The 18833-nt window shown below is 56.6% G+C and overlaps 3 protein-coding genes across 4 annotated transcripts; 1 reads left to right on the top strand and 2 right to left on the bottom strand.

Moving 5' to 3' along the window:
• Positions 1-107: 107 nt before the first annotated feature.
• WDR55 (WD repeat domain 55) lies at positions 108-2457 on the top strand. The gene is made up of 8 exons (XM_031607054.2): positions 108-199; positions 276-406; positions 509-609; positions 677-764; positions 836-1015; positions 1098-1197; positions 1305-1474; positions 1848-2457. The coding sequence occupies exons 1-8, from the start codon at positions 182-184 to the stop codon at positions 2167-2169; spliced, it is 1110 nt and encodes a 369-aa protein (XP_031462914.1). The 5' UTR covers positions 108-181; the 3' UTR covers positions 2170-2457.
• A 628-nt stretch (positions 2458-3085) lies between these two features.
• DND1 (DND microRNA-mediated repression inhibitor 1) lies at positions 3086-6974 on the bottom strand. Of its 2 annotated transcripts, none has more exons than XM_090151000.1 (5): positions 6700-6974; positions 5616-5730; positions 5073-5534; positions 4605-4991; positions 3086-4489 (listed from the first exon to the last, which is right to left on the bottom strand). In XM_090151000.1, exons 1-5 carry the CDS (start codon positions 6970-6972, stop codon positions 4482-4484), a joined length of 1245 nt encoding a protein of 414 aa, XP_090007126.1. In that variant the 5' UTR covers positions 6973-6974; the 3' UTR covers positions 3086-4481. The 2 variants fall into 2 exon arrangements, with proteins under 2 accessions (XP_090007126.1, XP_031462936.2); XM_031607076.2 differs by having other exon boundaries at positions 3087-4489; positions 5616-5733.
• On the bottom strand, positions 6932-18708 carry HARS1 (histidyl-tRNA synthetase 1). Its single transcript, XM_031607075.2, has 13 exons — positions 18498-18708; positions 18331-18420; positions 17399-17518; positions 17111-17206; positions 16434-16559; positions 14578-14685; positions 12029-12127; positions 10696-10789; positions 10366-10493; positions 10023-10265; positions 8910-9026; positions 8003-8149; positions 6932-7441 (listed from the first exon to the last, which is right to left on the bottom strand). Exons 1-13 carry the CDS (start codon positions 18573-18575, stop codon positions 7382-7384), a joined length of 1506 nt encoding a protein of 501 aa, XP_031462935.1. The 5' UTR covers positions 18576-18708; the 3' UTR covers positions 6932-7381.
• Between the last annotated feature and the right edge of the window lie 125 nt (positions 18709-18833).

Below are 18833 nucleotides of genomic sequence, written 5' to 3' on the forward strand. Positions count from 1 at the left end.
GCAGAGATGTGCTTGGCTCGGTTCACTGTTGAGTCCTAGGGCAGAAGGGGAAGGGGGAAGGAGGCAAACAAGTCGAACCCGCGCCTCGAACCCGCGTCTTCCGCATCAGTCAGCCCGGCCGCTGAGGGGCGCTTTAGCGCCGGCGGAGCCCGCGCATGCGCAGCAGGCTGCCGGCGGCGGCATGGCGGAGTCCGAGGAGGTGCGGAGCGGCGTGGGGTGCGGGGCGGGGGGTGCGGGGCCGCGCTTCGCCTCACCGCGCTCCGTGCCGCCTGCAGGAGCCGCCCGCGGAGCCGCAGCTCCGGGACACCCCCGACGACATCTGCTTGGAGGCAGCGGCCAACGCCATCGCGCTGCACCCGGAGCGGGAGCTGCTGGCGGCGGGGGACGTGGACGGCGACGTGTATCTGTGAGTACCTGCGGGTACTGTGGGTATCTGCGAGTACCCGTGGGTACCTGTGGGCACCCCTGGGCACCCGCACGGCCCCGCCCGCCTCACGGCCGCCCGCAGGTACTCGTACTGCTGCGTGCAAGGGAACAACCGCCAGCTCTGGTCCTCGGGACACCACCTGAAGTCGTGCCGCGATGTCGCCTTCTCCCAGGACGGGCACAGTGAGTGCGGGGCCGGCAGCGGGGCCGGAGCCGGGTCGGGGCCGCGCTGATGGCGCTCCGTCCCCAGGGCTGCTCACCGTGGCCAAAGACAAGGCCGTCCACGTGCTGGCGGTGGAGGACGGCCGCCTGGAGACGCGCATCGCCAAAGCCCACGGGTGCGTGCCGGGCCGGGCTGCGGGAACCCCGACCGCGGCTCAGCTCTCGGCTGACCCTCGTGGTCCCGCAGCGCGGCCCTCAACTGCGTGCTGCCCGTCGATCGGAACCTCCTGGCCACGGGCGACGACAACGGAGAGCTCAAAGTGTGGGACCTGCGCAAGGGCGGCGCCGTGCTGGAGGCGCGGCAGCACGAGGAGTACATCAGCTCCATGGCCGTGGACGGGGCCGGGAAGATCCTGCTGACCGCCAGGTACTGCAGGGGTGGCGCTGCCCGCGGTGGGCTTAGCGCCGCCCCGTGCCCCCGTCCCACAGGGCCGTTCCATTTCCCGCAGTGGCGACGGCACCATGGGAGTCTTCAACATCAAAAGGCGCCGCTTCGAGCTGCTCTCGGAGCCGCAGAGCGGGGATCTGACGTCGGTTGTGCTGCTGAAGGTAGGCTGGGGGCCCTGCGGCCCAGCACGTGCACAGCCCCGTTGTTTCCTTGCCGTGCTCTGGCTCGTGCGTTCTGCTTGTGCTTTAGTCTCCCCTTTCTTGCTCAGCGAGGGAAGAAAGTGGCTTGTGGCTCCAGCGAAGGAACCATCTACCTCTTCAACTGGAATGGTTTCGGGGCCACCAGTGACCGCTTCTCTCTGAGGGCCGAGTCAGTGGACTGCATGGTCCCCATCACAGAGAGCATCGTGTGCACAGGATCCCTCGACGGGGTCATCAGGTCAGCGCTGTGGGTATGGGATCATAGAATCACATTACAGAATGGCCTGGGTTGAAAAGGACCACAATGCTCATCCAGTTCCAACCCCCTGCAATGTGCAGGTCGCCAACCTCTAGACCAGGCTGCCCAGAGCCACATCCAGCCTGGCCTTGAATGCCTGCAGGGATGGGGCATCCACAGCCTCCTTGGGCAGCCTGTTCCAATGTGTGACACAGTGTGTGTGAAAATGATGCAATGGGGAGGGTGCAGAGTGAGATGAACCTTGGAGGGCAGGGCAAGCAGAGCTGGAAGGAATGCATTGAGCTGGAGGGGTGGGCTTGCATTCCCCAGGGCTCTGCCCCTCACTGTGCTGTATCCATTCACTTTTCCCCAGGGCAGTGAACATTTTGCCCAACCGGGTGCTGGGGTGCGTCGGGCAGCACCTGGGGGAGCCCATCGAGCAGCTGGCCGTGGCCCCAGGAGGGCAGCTCCTGGCCAGCTGTGCCCACGACCAGAAGGTGAAGTTCTGGGACATCTCCTCGCTGGGCTCCATGGTGGTGGATGAGTACCGCAAGAAGAAGAAGCGGGGGGGGGCACTGAAAGCCCTGAGCAGTAAGGCTGCAGGCAGCGGGGAGGACTTCTTTGCAGACCTGCGAGAGGAACAGGAAGCCACAGCAGAGGCGGCAACAGGGAGCGACAGTGACGACAGTGACTGAGGGGCTGCGGTGTGCTGGTGGCTGTGGACGTCCTGAGACTGGGAACGAGGCAGGGTGCCGGTGGAGATGGTGGGGTCAGTGAGAGAAAATGGGGCAGCTCCCATCTGCTGTGAGATGTGAGGTTCCATAGGGTCGGTGGGGACTGTGCCGTGTCTCCTCCAGGCTGCAGCAGAGCCTGCACCACATCCTGAGCAGATACATCAAGCATCGGTCAACTGTTAAGCGGAGGCATCAGGGGTATTAAAAATGTAGTGCCTTTTGGTTCCTAGCAGCTTGTGCTGATGGTTTGGCTTGCCCAAATTTCCCTGAGACTTTCCAGAACATTGGGGATGTGCCTGCTGGGCACTGGGATGATGAGAGCCCTGCCGATGGATGGGCCAGCATCCCAAACTGTAGCTGGCTTTGGCAGGAAAACCTGCTTTTTTTCCCCCCTGTGCTCCATGACAGGGGAGCTTGGCTGACTAAGGGTTCCCAGGCTGCTCTGCTGTGTCCCCTGCAGTAGGGGCACTGGCAGCCCCTGCAAGGCAAGGCAAGGACCTGATTTCCCAGTCTGTGGTGTGCATCCCAGCATCGGGCTGAGTTACATCCCTGCTCTGAATCCTGTGCATTGGCTGGGGATGGGGAGCGTGTCCTGGTCCAACCCCTGGCACAGCTTGCAGGCTGCTCCCCTCGGGTGGGTGGAATTTGATGCATGGGGTCCGGATGTGTGGTGAGGCCACCTGCAGCATTGTTGCCAAGATGTGCCCAGAAACGGCAGCCACAGTGGTGGACATTGGTGACGGAAGATGCTGATGAGGAGTGTATGCAGGGCTGGAGCTCAGAGCACCACAACATGCTGAGTGCTGTCTCCAGCTCACCTGTGCCTGCATGAGGGATATGTGCAGCCATTCCTTGCTTGCTGCCTGCCTGCACAGAGTGGCACTGAGAGCAAGCAAATAATTTCCTCTTGTCCTGTCATAGCAGACCCCGCAAGAGTCTGACCCTTCCTTTTTACATCCCCATTAGATAGCAAAAGGCCACTTTCAGCTCTCTCATGGCCTTTTCCATCTACACAGCCCCAGCTCTCACAGGGAGGTGTTTCATCCCCAGGAGCATTTTTGGGCCATCCTCTGGATGTGCTTCAACAGCTCTGTGTCTCCTGTGCTGAGCACTCCCTATCCAGATGCAGCACTCCAGGTGAGGTCTCCCGACACACAGCAGAGGAGCAGATCCCCACCAGCACCCTGCTGGCCGTGCTGCTTTGGGTGTGCCCAGGGTACGGTTTGCTCTCTGGGCTACGAGGGCACAGTGCTGGCTCATGTCCAGCTGCCATCCAGCAGTACACCAAGTCCTTTTTGGCAGGGCTGTGCTCCATCCCGTCACCCCCCAGCTTGCACTGACAGCGGCGGTTGCCACGGCCCAGGTGCCAGGCTGTGTGCTCGGCTTTGTTGAACCTCACGACGTTCTCCTGGGCCACTGGGTCTCTCTGAACGGCATCCCGTCCCTCGGTGTGTCCCCTCACAGCTTGGCGTTACTGCAGACCGCTCAGGGAGCACTCGATCCCACTCGGTGTCACCGTTGAAGACACTGGAGAGCAGTGACCCCTGAAGTGGTTAAAAAGTTAACGATGGGAACACACAAAATGGGCCAGGGGTGCCCGCGGGATCGAACCCCAGTCGGAGCCCGGAATACGCAGAATGCATGAACCGAAGGAACCGCTGGGCTAAAGCCGGCCCAAGGCGTGTGGCAGCTGCTGTGCCTCAGGAACTGTGTGCAGAGGTGACGTCAGGGTGATGTCAGCAGGAGCTGCCCAATGTGGGCCTGGCTGCAGGATGGGACCCACCCAGAAAAACCAAAGCAACAAAACACAACAGAACACCATCAGTGCTTCCCAGGCTCCTTTAATAGCCAGCAGGTGGCTGCTGGCCTCCAGGCTGCGGGCAGTGCCTGCAGGGTCCCCTGACTGCCCCATGGAAAAACAGGGCTGCAGGCATTGGGGACCAGTGCCAGCCCCCCTGTCAGACCGCCAGCTTGCATCCTTCCAGGCAGCTGCTGCTCCTCCTGAGAGCCCTGCAGCACCACAGCAACACAAAACTTCAACAGGAAAACATGGAAGCAGGCAGGACGTGCCTGCTGCTCACAACAGAACCAGCGCCGGTGGGGATGGGGCAGTGCCCACGCTCTCCAGATGGCCCTTAAACAAACGCCAACGAACTCAAAACAAGGCTGAACAGGAACGCGGCCCCGCTGGGCTCAGCTCTGCTCCACGATGTGACATTGGGTGGCTCGGGCTCATTTCATAGTTGGGGCACAACGTGTGCCTGCACAGACCCTCAGTACCCTGCAGGAGAGAGCAGAGAGCTGGATGCTGTGTTTCTCTCCCTCCGGCCCGCCCCCAGCAGCCCCCAGCCCCAGGAGAGCCCCCAGGTCACGAGGGGAGGTGGGAACGGACTCACCCAGCATCATCAGGGCCAGCTGTGCTACCGCCTCTTTGATCTTCTCGTGCCCCGCGGTGCCCGACGTGTCCTCCCGCACCCACAGGAAGGTGCTGCAGGGCACGGGGTAGGACGGGATCACCACTTGGCCCCAGTACCGCTGCCAGCCGTCGGGCTCAGCCTGCACGCACCTGGTGAGGAAGCGGGGGCTCCCCAGGTGCAGCCGCCGGCACAAGGCCTGCAGTCTGCCCAGCGCACCACGCAGCTCCGAGGATGGCAGCGCCCGCTCGGGGCTCCCCAGGCGCTGCACGGTGCTGGGGGGTGGCTTCTCCCCATGCGCCTGCAGCTGCTCCTTCAGCTCAGGCTTCAGCCACTCCACCTTCGCCTTCTTGAAGAGGCCGACGTTCCCTAGGAGAGACCCACGGCAGCTGCACGCTCGGTCCGTCCCACCCCACCTCTAACCCCCAGCGACCCGCCGCCTCCCACTACCTTCCACCAGGGCTTTCTTGGCCATGGCGGCAGCCCGGTGCGAGCTGTACGTCAGCACGGCGACCTTGCCCTGCTTGCGGCCGGGGCTGTTGTGCAGCGCTAAGCCCAGCAGCCCCTCGGTGGCCTCCAGCAGCATGGCGTCCAGCTCCCTGCGGCGCAGCGTGGCGGGCAGCCCGTTCACGCTCAGCTCGCACTTCTCGAAGCTCCGGCACACCAGGATGGCGCGGCCCTCCTGCACCTCCCAGTTGTTGAGGGCGGCGATGGCCTTCCCGGCGCTGTGCTGGTCGCTGTACTTGGCGTAGGCGAAGCCACGGTTCAGCCCGCTGAAGGTCAGCATGAGGCGGAACTCGTAGAGCCGCCCCACGCTCTGGAAGAGCGGGATGAGCGTGTCCTCGTACAGGTCCCGCGGCAGCTTGGCGATGTACACCTCGGAGCCCGGGGGCGGCGGGCTGCCCACCCACCCTGCAGGCGCACGGACGCAGTGTCAGAGCAGCGCCCGCTGGGACCCCCTGGGCAGCACCGCGCCGAGCTGCTGGCACCCACCTGGAGGAGGGCCGCCGTAGCGCCGCTGCCCGTTCACCTGCACCAGGTCGATGCCGGTTTCTCTCACCCAGGTGAGCAGAGCCATCTTATTGGCCCGGTTGATGCTGCTGGTCCACTGCTGAGGGAGGGAGTGAGGAGGTCGGTGCTGCCCTGGGCAAAGAGCCCAGCTGCCCAACTGCAGGCATCCCAACCCCCAGGCTGAGCACTGCGCTGCATGTGGGGGAATGCCCTGCTTTCAGGGCGCATCCGAGGAGTTCTCCTGCTCCACTGCCTAACAGCGGCAACTCTGGTAGAGCACATGGGCACCAAGAGCTCCTCTAGAGATGTATGCAAAGGCTCTGACGGCAAAGATTTGGGTGCATCACAAGGCAGGGCGGGAGCAAAGTGCCGCTCTGAGCCATTGTACCGCGGTGAGCAACAGCCCCAGGCAGGATGGATGGGTGGGACACGGAGAGCCAGCTCCCACCTCCAGCCCACCGCCCCCCGGAACAATGCAGCCTTAGGGAGGAACCGAGGACACTGCCCACGCAGCACCATCATCACTGAGTACTCATGAAGTACCGCCCGGTCTCATCAGCGCCTCTGAAGCGCCGGAGGTGTCCCAGAACCGTGGAGATGCGGCACGGAGGGACGTGGTTAGCGTGCATGGCGGGAGTGGGTCGATGACGGCAGACGTCTTCCCCAGCCTTCGAGACTCAACCGCTCCGGTCCCAGCTCACGCTAAAATACCGTCTGGTTGCATTTTACCCCCGCGCACCGCTGTGTTTCTGTCCCCGCCGAGCTCCGCCTTTTCCGAAGCCCAGAAGACCCCTCCGGACGGAGCCGCGGACCCAGCGGGGTCAGCTCCGAGCGGGTCCCGGCAGCAGCAGTCCCACGCGGGGCTCCCAACCCCGGCAGCGCTGCGAAATGCGGCTCTGAGCCCCGACGGGCGCACACCGAGCCCCCCGGCAGCCGCTCCGAGTCCCTGCCGGCCCCACGCGGTGCCCTCGAGCCGCGCAGCGCGAAGCCCGACGGCTGCTCCCAAACAAGCGGGGATCCCACGAGCGCGGCCTCGCCCCGCAGCCCCTTCCCACAGAGCACCCACCTCCTCCGCCATCGCCGCTCCTCGTGGCCCCCCGCCCGGCTCTGGAACTTTCCGTGGCCGCCGCCCACCCTTGGGCCTCGACCGCCCCGCCCCGGGGAGGGAGGAGAGAGCGGAGTGCCGGGGGTGCAGCACAGCCCCGACGTCTGCAGCGCTGCGCTCCTGGCGCGGGGCCGCCGAGGAACGGGCAGGAGCAGAGGTGGACAGGTGAGAGGAAGGAACAAAAGGCGAGGCGTAGGATGGACGAGATTTATTGGTTGTCAGAACGTTTGGCATGGGATAAGGTCAACCCCCCCGCAGCCAGAGCAGAAACGCTGGGCCGGACACTTATTGAACGTGAAGGGCAGAAGGAGCTGCAGCCAAGAGCCTGGGGGCTGCTGGCAGCGTGGGGCTCCTCCGGTCACGGCACAGCTGCAGACAGGAGGGCAGCGTGTGCCAGAGCCGCTCACAAAACCTCTCTGCAATGACAATGCCCAGGGCCAGGCGTTTCATAGGAGTGAGCGCGGCCTCTCTGCTCCTGCTGAGAAGGGGAGGATGCAAGACAAAGAATAAATACAACCTCCAAAGGCTTCCCTGACCCTGCACCTGCTGCCAGCTGGCTGGGTGGTGGAGCCAAGCAGCCTGGTGGTTACAGGAGTACATCTGTTCACCAGAACCCAGCGAGGGAGAGCTGTCCAGGTGGGCACTAAAGCTGACTTGTTCGCCTCCTGATCTCCTCCACGAGGCTCTCCCTGCGGATGTTGACCTACACAGAAAGCAGAAGGCTCCATAAATACAACACAAGCAGCTGGCTGCATGGTCCCTGAGGAATGGCCCATGCCCTAATTCACGGCCTCTGTCTGATGAAATTGTGCCACTGTGGCACCAGTCCCTCTATGGGGATCAAGCAGGCAGCAGCATACACAGAGCTGAACTCCGCTCTGTGACAGTAAGCACTGTAAGTAACCCTCCCAACCCAATGACCAAGGCACAGCGCTCTTCCACTCTTTCCAAAACTGAGGCCAGCACACAGATGGTCACTGAGTCCACTCCTTGTTCCAGCAGGGCACTTTCAGGCCCCTCAGTGATACTGCCATACCTTGGAAGGAACACGGAAGCAGCCACAGAGCAGTGCTGACCCTCCCTCACTGCAGGCCCTTGAGCTTTTAACTCTCCTCTGGGTACCAGACTCAAAGTGTGGGCCTGCACCAGCTCCCAGAGCTGTATACAACCTTACCCTACGGCTGAACAGAGCATGGAAGGCAGGTCTGAGCTGGGATGGAAGGTCGGGCAGCCCTCACCCCCTCTGAGTCACCACGAGCCTCACCTCCTCCCTGGTTGCCACCACCCGCAGCTTGACAACACCATCCTTGAGCTCCTGCTCTCCCACAATGGCCACAAGGGGGATGCCCGTGTCCTCGCAGTACTGCAGCTGATTCAGGAGCTTGGGGTTCTTCTTGTACAGTACTTCTGCCTGGAAGGGAACCAGAGCACAAGGCTGCTCTCAGCACTGGCCTGTTGCTCTGTGCCCCATCGTCCCACCAGCATTTCCAGGCCAGTCCAATTGCTATCCCGTGAATGGGAGCTGTGTACAGACTGGCTGACATCAAAGGCAGGGCACTGCAGCTAGAAAGTAATGCAGCACAGCTCAGAGGAGCTTGGAAGACACTGCTGCTCCTGGGAAAGCACCAGGTTGTCAGCTCTAGTGTGTGTGTGTTGTTGTGACACCTGTGTGAGACACCTGTGCTGTTCCTGAGGCTCAGAAGCCCCATAGATCATCCTTTCTCTGCTGGGTCTCACGGCAGACTGCCTGCAGCAGGAGCAGTGCACAGACACAGGTGGCTTTTTAGACAATGGAAAACACAGCCCAGGCTCCTCCCCTCCTTGCAAGGCTCTGCAACATTGTGTTTTCTGGTGGAAGTGGCATGACATCACAGCTGCCATTCAGCAGAGGCTGAAGTGCTGCCCTGCTTTGGCAATCCATCCTGAGCAAAGCCACAACAGCCTCTGCAGAAGTATAGGGCCAAGCAAGTCTTATCACCCAGCACCCCTTGGAAAACATCTTATCTAGGACATGAAGATGCAAGCTCCATTCAGAAAGGCAGTCTGCTGCCCACCCTCTCTCTCCCTGTGACTCTTTCCTCCCAGAGCAAAGCCAGATGTGGTCCATTTCTGGACATAAGAAAGAAGAGAGAGGACCATGCAGCTCCTAACCATGCATCACCTGATTATACCTTGATTCCAGCATCCCAGAGCTCAGAGATGAGCTTCAGCCGCTCTTCAAGGAGCTTCTTTTGGGCAGAGGCCACGAGCACTTGTGTCTCTGTTGTCCTGATCTTCTCCTCCGCAGCCTAGAAAGTGGACAAGACTCAAAAGATTGTATGGACACACAGACATATCCAAGGCTCTAAGAACAGCATACGCTTTAGACCCACCCTAAACCTCAACACCTGTGATTGTTCCACGTTCTGGTGCTTATCCTAGCCTCCTTTCTGTGCTTGCAGGTGTGCACAGGCTGGAGAACATGCTGAGAATGACTGATTTCACTGCCAACTTCTGCCTAGATTGTCCCTCCAGACCCGAGGGCCTGCAGCCTCTGGGAGATCTGCTCAGAGTGGCTGAGAGCAGCAAGCCCTGTTGGAGCTGCACAGAGCCAGCTGCATGTTCTACAGCTGGGCTCATAACTATGAGTTAGGCTAAGAGCAGCAAGCTGAGATGCCCCAGCTCTGTCAGTTGCAGTTGGGTCTGGATGCCAAGAGCTCTCCCCACAACAGGGCTCTGGGGGAGGGAAATGCATGGCAGTGTTTTGGAATCCTAACCAAGACCTCTTTAGCATCCACTGAATGGGACTGAGAACAAATTGGTAGAACAGCTCTGAGGAGGAGGGAAGAGGAAAACTGTACCTCAAACCCTGACAAAGGCACTGTACTCTACCATGGGACATCCAGCCCCTGTCAAGTCTTTGCAGTGCTCTCAGCAGGATGAGCACATGTCCAAGACTGTTTGCCCATGAACCTTGCAGAGCAGCACTGGCTTGTCATGAAAGCAGTGTGGTCACATGGGTGCTTAGTGCAAGGGGAACACTGGGGCATCTGACCAAGGCACCTTACACTGCTGGAAATCACACTGCTCCCTCCAGGTGGAGCTGTAGTGGGGACTGTAGAAAAGGGATCATGTCCAAAGCCAGAAAAAACAGGAGACTGAACTTGTTTCGACTTCTTGCTGTAGAACACAGCAGGGGCCTGGAGAGGTTCTCTATCAAAGACTCACTTCAGCATTTGCTGGACTGGAATAAATACATGAGGAGAATGCAGACCCTGTGCTTAGCTGAGTACCAATGCACTCACCTCCAGTCTCTGCTCAAGGATGGAGAAGATGCGCTCAATCCCAATGCTGACCCCCACACATGGCACCTTCCGTCCCTTGGGATCAAACATTCCCACCAGACCATCATAGCGACCACCTCCAGCCACGCTCCCAACGCTGACTGACTCCTCTCCATGGTCATTCTCCTGCTGCAGCAGGACAGCCTCATATATCACCCCCGTGTAGTAATCCAGGCCTCGTGCCAGGCTCAGGTCAAAGGAGACCTGCAGGACACACAAGAAACCTCTTCGGCAACTGTGGTCAGGGACCCAGGGCTGCCCAGCCAGCAGGGCAGCACCCCCTCCTGCCTCTGCTCCTCCTCACCTTCCCCGTGATGCCAAACAGCGTCAGGTACTCAAACAGCAGCTTCATGTCCCCCAGCCCCTCCTTGGCCAGCTTGTTCTGGGACAGCTTTGGGTCCTGGAGAAGCTGCTCAATCAGGTCCATGCCACCTGCAGGGACAAGTTGTGCCTCAGGTCAGCCAGCACAGCAGCACCTGCCATGACCCAGGCTGCTGTGTGCTGCTTTGTGCCCCTCCATCCCTGCTCAGGACACACCTGTCCCGGCCTGCCTGGCATGGAGGAGAGCAGCTGCACTCACAAGGAGCACAACAGAGCAGGAGGGAGGACAAGGGCTGGATCCCACCGTGCTCACCATGAAGCTGGACGTACTCCCCAATGCAATCTGCAGCCTCAGGTGAGAGTCCCTTCTCTCCTACCATCTCGCTCCTCACTTCTTCCCACGGCATCTGTGAGGGGTGAGAACAGTATCAACCACTGCCTCAGGGATGTGGTCTCCCCTGAGGAAGGTCTCTGATAGCACTGCCCCATACAGGGATCAAACACCTGCCCTGAGCACATCTCTACAGTGCTGAACTCCATCCGCTCTGGGGTGGCTAAAAGGTTCATGAGTGAAGCAGCAGATTTAAATGCCCTGAGGGCATGGTTGTAACTCCATCTGTACTTCTACATGGTGTTTTTGTATGCTAATCCTTAAGTCATCAAAGCTGCCCAAAAACTTGAAAGCTCCAAGACTTGCTGTATAATCAATGAAAGTTATATAAAGGAATATTATATAATTTAATAATATTAAGATGTTATAATAATGAAATAAGCAAGAGAGTTAGGCACAGCAAGACAAAGAGAATAAATAGAAGGCTCACCCGTGTCGTGGGCTCGCTCAGGAAACTCCAGTGGAGTGGATCTTCCCAAGAGAGAGAGAGATCCTTCCCCCCGGTAGTCAGCTCTTAAATGGGTCTAGGAGAGGTGCAGCCAGGCTCCACCCCTTCCTGCAGCACAGGTGAATTGCTTTCACCTGTGCTCCCAGGGCTGCCTCATTGCTCACCTCAGGTGACTAATCAGAGGTTCAGGCCGCGACTCAGCAGTTCCCATGCACTTGCACTGAGCAATATGTTCTCCCTGTGACTGCACATGCACTACTAGGATGCTGCACAGCCCAAACGAGCCCTGGAACTGTGTTCCTAGGAAAACCTTGCACTGATGACAGCAGCAGATGAAAGTGAAGACATGCTACGAGGATGCACACAGCACAGCACATATCAAACTGATCACCCTTCCCCTGCCCAGAAGGCAGGAAAGTGCTGCTGATAATGTTTTCCAGGCTTGTATTTCTGGTCTCTTACACCTTCTCACTCCAAATGCACTCCTCTGCCTCCCACTGAACACTGTAACCTTGCCCATACGTGTCCCCCTCACTTCCCTTTGCTGCATCTCTGACGTCCCTATCTCCCACAGGTCCCAAACCAGCCAGAACTGTGTGCTGTACATTGAAGTCCTGATCATCCTCAAAAGCTGCTGCAGGCTCTGTGCTCTCAGCCAGAATGCCAGACATCACATTGCCCACTGAGAACAGCACTGGTTTGCGTGCAGTATTTATGAATAGGTCTCAGCTGTGACCTTGCTAAGAGCCCACAGGACAGAGACTCACAGAAGGCCCAGCAGGTGCAGCCTGGAGCTGCAGCCCATACCTTGTCGAGTTTGTCAACGCTGGAGCAGATCGTTCGGAACTTGCTGTCTGGGACACCACAAACTGCAAACATCCCATCAAGGATGCGCCGATCGTTGACCTGGGAGACAAGGAGAAAGTCCTTTACCATGAGCAAGTGCTTCAGATGAGCCCAGTTTTTCTTCTCTCTAGTTCTAAGCACACGAGAGAAACTAGCAGCCACCCTACCTCCATGGGAAACCTGTGCCCCAGAAACTCTGGTGTTCTGATGTTCAGGTTATCTCCCAGTGCAAATCCATGGTGAAACAAAGACAGCTCTATGCATTTTCAAAACCTTCTGCCCACATCTCTCTCTAAATGCTCAAGAAACCACAGTTGGAAGGGGGCAAAATTTCACTATGAATTAGGAGCTGGCAGAGGAAAAGTGAGAAAATAAAATTTGCAAGAACGTGGTGAGTCAGAGTCAGCTAGAACAGCAAACAGAAGCAAGGGATGGCAGAAGAATCAAACCAACAGTTACTTGAAATCAGCCTTTGGGGAGGCTGCCAACATCTCTTTTGCTGTTTACAGCTTCTGGGTAATTTCTCTCTCCCCATTCCCGTGGAGCTGAGCTGCCTCTCCCCCAAGAGCAGCCAGCTAACTCAAGCTGTCAGGCCTGGGGAGAGCCATCACATTCTCCTCCTGGAGCTGCTGACACTCAGCAGAAGGAAAACCAGTAGCACTACAATGATTGACCTCAGCTGACTACCAGGCACCCACCAAGCTGTTCTCTACAGGAGGGGAGAAAATAAGATGAACAAGCTTGTGGGTCTAGCCAAAGACAGGAATATCATTCACTGGTTACCATCAAGGGCAAAGCAGACTTGGCTGGGGAAAGATTAATTTGTTGCCTATTAAAAATTGAGTAGGAAAGTAAGAAAGAAAGAACAAACTAACCTTCCCTCCACCACTCCTTCTCAGGCTCAACTCCCTACTTTTCTGTGTCCTCTGCACATCCCCATGAGCACTGCATGTGGATGGAGACCACAACACTCGGTCTCTTCTGCTCCCTTCACCCTCGTGCTCCTCCCTGACCCGGTGTGGGCTCTGGCCCTCAGCACACAGACCTCCCCAAACTGATCCCTCTACAGATCTGCCTGTTGCAGTGTGAGGTGCTCCACAGGCTGCAGAGATACAACCTGCTTCTCCCTTGGCTGCACAGGAAGTTCTGCTCTGGCACGAACGTGGCTTGGGCCAGCGATGGTTCCCTCTAGGAGCTGGTTAGAGTTGTCTCTGTCCAACATGAGGGCAGCCCCTGATCTCTTCTTGCAGTGCTCATGCTACCAAACCTAGCCATGTAAATCCAATACAGGGGTCTACGAATCATCTCATATGTGGATTTGTAAAAATAGCTCAGGAACAAACCACAGACTTAGGAGATTAATTCACCATGTTCCCTGTACTGCCAGTACAAGAACAAAGGGACATCAGATAAAACCTTGCTGTGAGATTTTCCTGTTCCTTTTTCTTTTTTGATAGCGCAAGTCAATTCCATGGTTTAATTACGTTCTGTAAGAGAAGGTAATTGAGACCAAGAGCTTAACTGAATTCAACATTCCAAGGGTAGCGAGAGCATGCACAGTTAAATTAGACAGAAACAAAGACTGCTTGGGAGGATGTAACCCTCCAGCATCTACTGCATAACCCAACTGTCCCGCACAGAAGACACAGAATCTTTTCTACTGCAGACAAGTTATTCTGCTGTTCCCCATTGCAGGGATGCCTGCTCATCCTCAAAGACATTTTCTGTTGCCACTGGCCAAACACAACCCAGCTGCACTAGATCTAGAGAGGTAGTTCCTAAGCACAGCACTTGGGCTCATCTCTGACAGCTCCCTGGGCAGGTAAGCGAGCACAAGACAGAGCTGGCAGTTCAGGGTACAGCACCCAGCCCACACTGTTCTTTCCCTGCATAGCACAGCAACCCTGCTGACCTACACATAGGTACCCTCCTACCCACTGCTCTCCTACAGCCTTCCCACCCCAGCTGAGCACCATGTGCTGCCACACCAGGGTAAGAGAGGGGTTTTGAAGCACACAGCAAGCTCAGCCTAATCCTCATTAGAGAACTACTCTTCCTTTGTAAGGGGCCCAGTACTGGGAAGGAGCTGATGGAAGGCAGGAGTTTGCTAATGGTATGGTGCACACACACAGGAAATATCCCTCCTAAAGGGACTGAGGTAGCTGTGACAAAAGCAGGAACCCTGGGCTGGAGATTGTATTTAACTGCAGACAGTGAATGTAACAGTCAGCTTTTTTCTTGACTGCTGGATGTTTTGCAGGCAACCACAGCAGATGCTACAGAGAACACTGATAATTATGGCCTCAGGAAACCTCCTTGCATTCCCACCTCAGAGGTCCTGAGATGAAGCACAGCCTTTCAGCATATACACCACAAGAGGGCAGAGAGGCAAGATGAGAAGTGCTCTGATCTGGCCTCAGTGGGCAGGTGCTACAACCACCCAGAACAACCATCACTGCTTCCCACTGTGGCCCAAAGACACCTGCCTGAGGATCCAGGCCTGGCCTCACCTTAATGAGGAAGTCCCCAAGCTGCAGGTCACTCAGGATCTCATGCACTATCTTCAGGCACTCAGCATCTGGAATCATCGGGTCGAACTGCCCAGCGATGTCAAAATCCTGAGGCACAAGAAAAGGCAGAGAGGACTTCAGCACTGCTGGCGTGGCTGCAGCCACAGCTTTGACCCTGCTGTTAAAAGCTTTGTTTACAAAAGGCAGCAAAAACAGGGCGGAAAAACAACAACAAAGACAAAGAGATCATCAAGAACAAATAAACTGAACAAAGGAATCAGAAAGGAAAGGAGATCTTGATCCTCAAAATTTTGTTTTCCCCTTCTAAATGAACTAGCAAATCAAGATACTGTTAAGGCACATGGGGAATAAGACAGCAGAAGTGATCTCAACTGACACAAAACCAAAGTTTCAACCGCAAAGACAGAAAATGAAATCAAAAACTCTGAATGGTCTCCACCATGGATTGCCAGAAAAAGCACCAGTATGTACAGCTACAGCTTAACAGCAAATGTTTCAATGCCCCATGGTAGGAAAACAGGAAAGACAGCATCAAAATTTAGAGAAGAAAAACACAGAAGCAAAAGGAAACCTTCTGTTCACCTCCCATTTACAAATCCCCAAATGCAAAGATTTGTATCAGATTTTGAGTAAAAGAACAATTAGGGACATGGGACTGAATGGTGAGTAAATTTCACTGCCATTTCACCAAGCTTCCAAAATAAAATGGGGCAATGGAGAAGGAAAGAATTGTGATTGCATCAGTCAGTCCTCTGATAGCTGAACATGAGGAAGGATGATGCAATCCCCATGGAGTTGGGCAGGACATTGGGAAAGAAAAAAAAAACTACAAATATCCAAGGGCTGCTCGATCACACTTAAGAAAGAATGCAGAAAACAGCTACAAGGTACACCAGGTATCAGTGAGCAGCAGAGCAAAGCACCTCTGGGGAGAGCAGGTAACAGCTTGACCCACCTGGCCTAGGAGGGGAAGATTGCTCCAAACAATTACAAAATGCTCATTTGGGAAAGGGATGGAACCAGTCTCTAGGGACACCCATTTAAACGGGATACAACCATTTGGAGAACTGCACTGGCAGAAGGAAAAGTGAACTGTCAAACACAAGTTTTGCCTGGATACAAGAAGACTTCCCAGTTAGCCTACAGAGGAGACCTTGGAAAGACCCCAAGTTGTCTGAAAAAGGAAATCCACCAAGGTCAGAAGCTGGAAGGTATCATCAGGAATTGTATGAAGAAACAGAAATATTCTCAGTTAAGTTTACTTGTGGCACAAAGCCCTTGGAGTGGTGTTAGCACAGTGAAACAAATCCATTCCTCAGGGCTACCACACTTGTCTGGGAAAGTCACAAAGGAAATTGCTTTCTTTGTTCTGTAATTTGGCCTCTGGGTTTTCCCTTACTTTGAAATAAAATGGACCAAGCATGGGATGGAAGCAATGGGTGTTGTGGCTGAGTCGCTCATCTGGCAAGAGCTGAACAGCTGAGCATGTGAGCAAGATGCATGAATCAGATTTGGGAGCCAAGGAAATTCTTCCCCTCAACCAAACCGGCAAGCACTGTGAGATGGAGCAAGGAGCTGCTGCCCTCCACAGTGCAAAACACCACCCACACCCAGAGGTTACAATGGCTCAGACCCCTGACAAGGCATTGCCCTACTCTACAACCAACGATCTCAGCCTCTCCCACTCCTGAGCTGCTTTTCAAACCCAAAGGGGAACATGACGGAGAAGAAGAGCTTCCCAGAGCTGCAGGGAAGGTGGCTGCAGGATAACAGCCACAGTTCTACATCCCCACAACCACTGCCCAGCCTCCAGCATTGCAGCTGGCCACACTCACACACTGGTAGAACTCCCTGTAGCGGCCCCTGGTCATGGCCGGGTTGTCCCGTCTGTACACCTTTGCGATGTGGTACCGCTTGATGTTGGTGATTTTGTTCATTGCCAAATAGCGAGCGAAGGGCACCTGCGACCACGGGGTTAAGGATGGCAAGGAGGAGGGAATCACCCCACCTAGTTATCAGTCAATGGGCAGCGCTGCAGCCTCGCTATCTCCCCAGCGCAGGCACAGGGCACCACATGTGGCACACACCTGTGGGTCTAAGAACAGCTAAGAGATGCTGGACTGGCCACAGCTCATCAAGGTCTCCACAAACACCCTATACAAGCCTGCACATCCTGCCACATTTACCCTATGGGCACCTTTCAGCACTGCCTTAGGTTAGACAGCACGGCCTAGTCTGGGTACCCTGCTGTAGAAAGAGCTCCGCTCAGCAGAGATCTTCCTTCTCTCTACCTACCAGCATTACTCTGACTAATTTAAGCAACAGACAGCGTAAATAACTAAGCAGCACCCACTGTATCACGTTACCTTTTCACATTCTCCCCACCTGGAGGGGGTCAATACCAAAGGGTTGCCTTCCCACCCTCTTCCTCCCAGCTGGTCTGGGCAGCACTGCCACAGAAGGAGGGCAGCAAAGACAACAAAACCCCTCAGCACTGGCTGTTGCAGGATACAGTTAGGTCATAGCGCAGGGACAGCAGCTCTCCTCCTTGATCTTTCAGATCATAGATAAGCTTTGAGTCCTCTCCATATTTCCCCGTCAGGGTCTCCTATAAAAAAAAAAAAAAAAGACACACGAACAAACAACATCTTTAGTGTCAAGTGATGAACCCTACAGCACGGAGAATAAAGAGAGAAAGGGAGAACACCTAGAAGATAGAAGGAGAACACTCGGCCATAACGAGGGGCTTCCAAGTGCAAGGTCCCCATCAGCTCAGCTGATGTGCTTCACTCGCACTCACCTTCAGCTCAAACACTGGTGTGTCGATGACTTCTGCTCCATGGCGCTTGAAGCAGGTGATGATAGCATTGAAGACTCTCTCACGAATGGCCATTTGCTTGGGGCCATAGTCCCGTGTGCCCTGGGAAGAGGTGAGGGAAAGAAAAGCAAAGAGCATGTTGGGTTAGAAGTATGTAGTGGCAGACAGGTGTGAGAAGCACTGCAAAGAATCCATTGCTTAAAAAGCCAGAAGGATCAGACCTGTACTTTTAACAATTTGATATTCATTAAATTCACCAGCATGGGTCCCTTTTTGCTGTTCCCCACTGTTAGGAGTCACTGAATTATTGCAGTGACAGCCTTTAGGTTTCCAGGCACACGCAACTCACTGTCAATTAACTGTTCCTTTCATTTTCAAGGGCCTTACAGTCAGTGCAAGCAGACAGCAGGAGCACCCACCCAGGGGTCGTGCAGCAGTGCTCTGCTGCAGCCGGGACAGGCTGGAAACACAATTCTCCTGACGCTCAGAGCCACAAAAACCTCATTCTGCATATTTGAACAGCGAGACCTTTCTCTTCCCAGGCCCTGCACCACAGTTAGTGCTACTAAAACATGGAAATGGACGAGGGAAGCTGCCCTGAAGCACGCCCTTTAAGTCAGCGGCATTAAGTGATGTTTTTATACGGGAGCAACCTGTGTTCATAGCACTCACAACCACCTCCACGCCTCAGCACCAAAGCAGCGGCTGTCAGGTCAGCTGCTAGCGTTGGAATACGAAGAAAGCAAAGATCCGTCAGCACAGACTGCATTCCAACAGCCCGTCGGGCTGCCGCGCACGGCAGGCTCCCGGCACCGGGCAAAGCCAGCGTGCGGCACGGAGCGTTACGGCACCGCCACGCGCTCCGAGCAGCGCGGGGCAGCGGGAGGAGCGGCGCAGCGCCCGGCGGAGCTCACCTTGGGGGTCTTGAGCACGAACTTGTGTTTCCCCTCCTCTCCGCCCAGCTGCGCCTTCATCTCCAGCAGCTTCGCCACCTCCTTGGCGATCTGCGAGGGAAAGAAAAGCCCGGTCAGCCCGGCGAGCCCCGCACGCACCGGGCCCCTCCCTCAGAGCGCAGCCGCACCTCGTCGGGCTCGGCCTTGTCCTGCTTCAGCCGCCGCACCACCTCCGCCTGCTCCCGCACCGCCGCCTCGTCCGCCATCACCGCCCGCCTGCGCCCCGCCGCGCATGCGCACTACCGCTCCCGGACAGCTCCGGGGACCGCGCCTGCGCACTGCCTCGCCCCGGGATGCGCATGCGCACTGCCGCCCCGGACAGCTTCCGGGACGGCGCCTGCCTCGCCTCGAACTGCGCACGTGTTCTGCCGCTCCGCACAGCTGCGGGACAGCACCTGAGCATTGTCTCGCCCGAACCGCGCATGCGCGCCGCCGCCCCGCACAGCTCCCGGAACCGCGCCTGC

Source organism: Phasianus colchicus, chromosome 15, assembly GCF_987193195.1.
Source record: "Phasianus colchicus chromosome 15, bPhaCol1.hap1.1, whole genome shotgun sequence".
In the NCBI taxonomy this organism is placed as follows: domain Eukaryota; kingdom Metazoa; phylum Chordata; class Aves; order Galliformes; family Phasianidae; genus Phasianus; species Phasianus colchicus.